Source organism: Chiloscyllium plagiosum, chromosome 42 (genome assembly GCF_004010195.1).
Source record: "Chiloscyllium plagiosum isolate BGI_BamShark_2017 chromosome 42, ASM401019v2, whole genome shotgun sequence".
NCBI classification, from domain to species: domain Eukaryota; kingdom Metazoa; phylum Chordata; class Chondrichthyes; order Orectolobiformes; family Hemiscylliidae; genus Chiloscyllium; species Chiloscyllium plagiosum.
Genome location: NC_057751.1, coordinates 16,181,555 through 16,187,089, shown reverse-complemented (window position 1 = coordinate 16,187,089; position 5,535 = coordinate 16,181,555). Strand labels below are relative to the sequence as shown.

At 55.7% G+C, this 5,535-nt stretch overlaps 1 protein-coding gene across 1 annotated transcript in view; it reads right to left on the bottom strand.

Annotated features, from left to right (window-relative positions):
* LOC122542983 (BTB/POZ domain-containing protein KCTD9-like) overlaps nucleotides 1-5,535 on the bottom strand; it is a 20,468-nt gene that overhangs the window by 7,218 nt on the left and 7,715 nt on the right. The window contains exons 5-9 of the mRNA XM_043681128.1: nucleotides 5,231-5,289; nucleotides 4,919-5,047; nucleotides 3,431-3,498; nucleotides 3,008-3,103; nucleotides 1,684-1,833 (exon numbers count right to left, since the gene is read on the bottom strand). Of these exons, the coding sequence (XP_043537063.1) occupies nucleotides 1,684-1,833; nucleotides 3,008-3,103; nucleotides 3,431-3,498; nucleotides 4,919-5,047; nucleotides 5,231-5,289 (502 nt within the window). The remainder of the gene's footprint in view (nucleotides 1-1,683; nucleotides 1,834-3,007; nucleotides 3,104-3,430; nucleotides 3,499-4,918; nucleotides 5,048-5,230; nucleotides 5,290-5,535) is intronic.

The following is a 5,535-nucleotide window of genomic DNA, read 5'->3' as shown; positions in this document are numbered from 1 at the left end:
CAATAAAGGAAAGCATACCAAACGCCTTCTTCACTATCCTATCTACCTGCAATTCCACATTCAAGGAGATATGATCCTGCACTCCAAGGTCTCTTTGTTCAGCAACACTCCCCAGGACCTTACCATTAAGTGTATAAGTCCTGCTAAGATTTGCTTTCCCAAAATGCAGCACCTCACATTTATCGGAATTAAACTCCATCTGCCACTCCTCAGCCCATCGGGTCCAGATCCCGTTGTAATCTGAGGTAACCCTCTTCGCTGGCCACCACACCATCAGTTTTGGCATCGTCTGCAAACTGACTAACCACACCCCCTCCGTTCGCACCCAAGTCATTTATATAAAATGAAAATAAGGTAGTGGACCCAGCACCGAACCTTGTGGCACACCACGGTGCACAGGCCTCCAGTGAAAACAACACTGCACAAGTACGTACTATTGCCCTGCTCCAACACGTTAGACACAATGACATTGTGCACTGGAATAGGGTGGAACGCTCTCAGGACAAAGTGGCTTGGGACTGAGATAAGGTGGGGTATCATCAGAGGGGTTCCAGATGCTCCAAATAGTAAGCAGATTTAAGACGGAGGTGGGCACAAAGTCCTGGACTCGAAACATTAACACTTTCTCTCTCTCTCTCTCCTTCCCCCACACAGACGCTGCTGAACCTGCCCCAATAACTTGTTTTCGCAGTCTCTCGGAGGTGGGGGTGGGGGAAAGAGAATGGGAGAGCAGGGCGGGAGAGCAATGTTGAGGTCAGCGATCGACGTTTGTCCTGAGTGGGGCAGCAAGGAGGGGGGAGGGGGCCTGAAAGGGCCGAACTGCCTGCCTCCCTCCCATTTTGTTTCTCTCCACGCATTTATTCCCAGGGCGGACTAAAAGTATTCAGGCCATCCCCAGCGAGAGAGAGAGAGACATTGAAAATTGGTGGATGATCCTGATGATCATGCAATCTCAGGGTCGCACTCCTGCTTTCCCTCTATCCGCCTTTATCCACATTTATCTCCCTCTTGAATACAGCGAAGGGACTGGCCCTCAGAGAAAGTTCTGAGAAAGAATTCCACCAGGGCCACAACTCTGACTGAAGACATTCTTTCCAAGCTCAGGCCTGAATGGCTTACCAGTTATTCTTAGTCCTAAACTTTCCCAACGTCAGGAACATCGTCCCCCCCTCACCACATCTCGCCTGCCCTATCCCATCAGGATTTTGCATCTGACTATGAGACATCCCTCCCGGATTCTTATAAATTCCAGTATAAGCAATTCATTGTTCAGAGAATCTCACCATCGCCCCCTTGACGTTCAATGGTGTTACCGTCACTGAATCCCCCCACCCCACTATCAACATCCTGGGGGTTACCATTGACCCGAAACTGAACTGGACCAGCCCCATATAAACACAGCGGCTACAAGAGCAGGTCAGAGGCTGGGAATCCTGCAGCGAGTAACTCCCCTCCTGACTCCCCCCAAAGCCTGTCCCCCACCATCGACAAGGCCCAAGTCAGGAGGGGGTGAGGGAATACTCCCCACTTGCCCTGGATGGGGAGGGGGGGTGGGGGCAGCTCCAACCACACTCGAGAACCATCCAGGGACAGAGAGGCCGCCCGCCCGGTTGGCGCCACACCTGCCCCTTTGAGCATTCACTCCGTCCGTGAAACTGCGAAAGAGGGAGAAAGGAGACTCACGTCGAGGGTGGCGCCAGACAGGTCTGCCCGCTCCAGGTTGGAGCTGCAGAGGTTGGCGTGACTCAAGTTACAGTTGCTCAGATTGGCCATCTTGAAGTTGATGTAACGGAGGTCCAGCCGCGACAGGTCGGTCCCGCGGAAATTCAGACCCTGGAGCGGACAGCAGGAATGGGACACGTTAGCTGGCAGAAGGGGGGGGGGAAACGCATTCCACAACCAGGAGACACACCGCACTTAACCCAGATCACAGAAACACCCTTCGGCCAGCGCTCTGAGCCTCCAGTGAGGAATTCTAAACCCAGTTACTCCCCTCTTCATGCGTCCCCCTTGTCAAAAGGTGCTGTGCAGAGGGACCTGGGTGTCCTTGTGCATGAATCTCGGAAGGTTGGTCGTAAAGATATACGGCCTGCAGGTACGGCAGGTAATGAGGAAGGCAGATGGAGCTCTGTCCTCCATTGCTAGAGGGATGGAGTTTAAAAGCAGGGGAGGTTATGGCACAGGGAGCTGGTGAGGCCACACCTGGAGAACTGTGTGCAGTTTTGGGCTCATTTGAGAAGGGATGGACGGGCACTGGAGGGGGATGATTCCGGAGTTGAGGGGTTCGGTTTATGAGGAGAGACGGAGTAGACTGGGACAATACTTGAAGAATGAGGGGGCATCTAATAGAAACATATAAAATTGTGAAGGGAATAGACAGGATTGAGGTCGAGAGAGTGTTTCCACTGGCCGGTGAAACTGGGACAAGAGGGTATAGTCTCCAAATGAGGAGGGGGGAGCAGATTGAGGAGGGACCTCTTCTCCCAGAGGGTTGGGAATCGGTGCAATGCAGTGGAAGCGGTCGAGGCTTCCTCAAGGAAATGTTTTTAACGCTGAGATCGACCATTTTTGGAACAGTGAAGGAATGAAGCGGGAAGAGGGCAAGAGCTGAGTCCATGAGAGAGATCAGCCATGTTGAAGGGCGGGGCAGGCTCGAAGGGGGTCAGACGGCCGACTCCTGCTCCTGATGCGAAAAACCACTGAAGTCCACATAATCTACATCCGCTGCTTAACCCTCCCGCACGCCTCCTCAAACCTGTTCACACCCCAGGAGAGGATTTGAAAAAAAACAACAACAGTCCAGGAACCCCACTCCCCACACCAAGAGGTGCCCAAATCCGGTCATCTACATCCGCTGCTTAACCCTCCCGCACGCCTCCTCAAACCTGTTCACACCCCAGGAGAGGATTTGAAAAAAAAACAACAACAGTCCAGGAACCCCACTCCCCACACCAAGAGGTGCCCAAATCCGGTCATGGAAAGCCGGAACAGCCCCCTCCCCGGTCACCTGGCAACGCAGCTCCGACTTGGTGGGCGTGGCCAGCAGGAAGCGGACAAACTCCTTCCGGGAGATGGGGGAATGGTCCTCGGCAGGCAGGGAGTTCTGGAACGGGAGCACAAGGCAAAAAGTGAGTTAGCTCGCTCAACCTGCGCCTGTCACAGCGGGGGGACTGCTGTGCAACGGGACGCGGCGTATCACCCCCACCCCCACGGGTTCAAGGGTCACTGAGGCGGCTCTTCAGCCCATCAGGAACAGGCCTGCTCCTCTGCAGCGGCAGCCGTCTCAATCCTAGGCGTTCGGAGCTGGCTATACCGAAATATGTACGTGTACACACACAAACACGGAGATGTGTGCACGCGCGCGCATGGTATAGCTCCAAGCACCGGAAAAGCCATTCAGCCCCTGAGTCGGCGTTGTCCGAACCCTTACCTTAATCAGCAACTCCAACTGTTCGATTAGCGAGTCTATTCCGAAGAACTTGGCTTCCTCGAGGACACCTGCAAGGGACAAGCGAGGCCCTTGTAAATTTCAACAAGAGCTTCTCACGAGCCCTTTAACCGCCCAGCAGAGATATCCGCCCCTGCTCAGACTGAGCGACCCGACCTTGTGGAAAACATTAGCACTGCTGTTTCCCTCAGAATTATTTCAGAACACAATCCCTGCACAGTGCGGAAGCAGGCCGTTCGGCCTGGCGTGTCAACACTGACAAGCAGCCCACCCACTCGCCCCCTATAGCCCTGTAACCCTGCATCCCCCACAGCTAATCCACCCAGCCTGGTAACTACAGTTTGGGGCGGGGGGGGGGGGGGGGAGTGGGGGGCACATCCACCCAAAAACCTGGACATCTTTGAACTGTGGGAGGAAACCGGAGCAAACACACACAGGCAGAACGCGCCACCTGGGGTTGGGGGGGGGAAGCAATCGAACACAGGTCCCTGGCACCGTGAGGCAGCAGTGCCAACCAGTCAGCCACTGCGTCGTGCCAGTTGCTTGGGTGTTGACATAACCCGTGCCCTCGGGCTGTTTCATCAGTGGTATGCCACAGACGCATTCCAGGAATTCTTCCTTCACCCTAACAGCACTCTATAGATTCACCAGACGACCACGAGATTGAGGTCAGCCACAAACCCATCGCTGAAAGGATTGCTTCATATACATTTTTTAAACATTCATCTGTGGGACTAGGGCGTCGTTGGCTGAGCCAGCATTGATAGCCCATCCCTATTTGCCCCCTTGAGAAGGTGGGGGTGAGCCACCATCTTGAACTCTGTGTGGTATAGGGACCCTCCCCACACAGCGCCCTCAGGGAGGGAGTCCCAGGATTCTGACCCAGCGACACTGAAGGAACGGCCGATATATTCCCGAGTCAGGACGCTGAGGGGCTCGGAGGGGAACTTGCAGGGGGGGGGTGGTGTTCCCATGTACCTGCTGCCCCTTGTCCTTCCTGCTGGAAGTGGCCGTGGAGGTTGGAAGGTAGTGTTGTTGGAGCTGCCCCCTCCATCCAGGGCAAGTGGGGAGTATTCCCTCACACCCTCCTGACTTGGGCCTTGTCGATGGTGGGGTCAGGCTCTGGACAGTGACCATGGTCTACTTTATCGAAAAGGATGAGGCTATTTCTTCGCGCCACTTGGACACAGACAAGCCACCCGAGAATGCAGTGTGACCAGCGCGTTCCCGGTCCCCGTTTCCCAGCTCACCCAGCAGGGACAGCCCCTCGTTAAACCATGACGCAGAGCTCCATCCGTTCCCGGTCCCCCGTTTCCCAGCTCACCCAGCAGGGACAGCCCCTCGTTAAACCATGACGCACAGCTCCATCCATTCCCGGTCCCCATTTCCCAGCTCACCCAGCAGGGACAGCCCCTCGTTAAACCCTAGCACTGAGCTCTGTATGTGCCCGGCCCCCGTTTCCCAGCTCACCCAGCAGGTTGAGACCCTTGTTGACGATGAGCTGGCCGTGCCGCAGGTAGTTCAGGATCGGCATGAAGTACTCGGGGCTGCGGTCGATGAGGAAGCCCCCCTGGTGGTCTCTCTTGTTGCCCCAGGCATCTTGTTGCAGATCCAGGCAGCCCGGAGGAGTGACACAAACACAAAAGGGAGAGAAAATGGTAAAGGGGGGTGGGGATGTCAGTGCGAGACGAGAGGGGTGGGGCTATCCCGCGGCATGCCAGCGAGCTACGCCCCACCTTCCCCCCCCCCTCCCCCCCTCCCGAGTAACACGGGGGTACTCACCTTTATCACTGAACATGTGAGCAAGCATACTCTCTGGCTCCTTATTTACTAAAGTGCTCCTGCGGAAGACAAGACATCCATCGCAACGTTAGTGTCCAGGGCGGCCAAACCAATGCAGCCAGCCTGGGGCTGCTCCACAAGGCGTCAGACACACCAGACCTGCTGGAAACTACTGGGACAGGGAGAGAAGCTCCCTCAGCCAACACTCCCCAGGACAGGGACAGCACGGGGTTAGATACAGAGTAAAGCTCCCTCTACACTGTCCCCCCCCAAAAAACCCCCCGCAGGGGAGGGACAGCACGGGG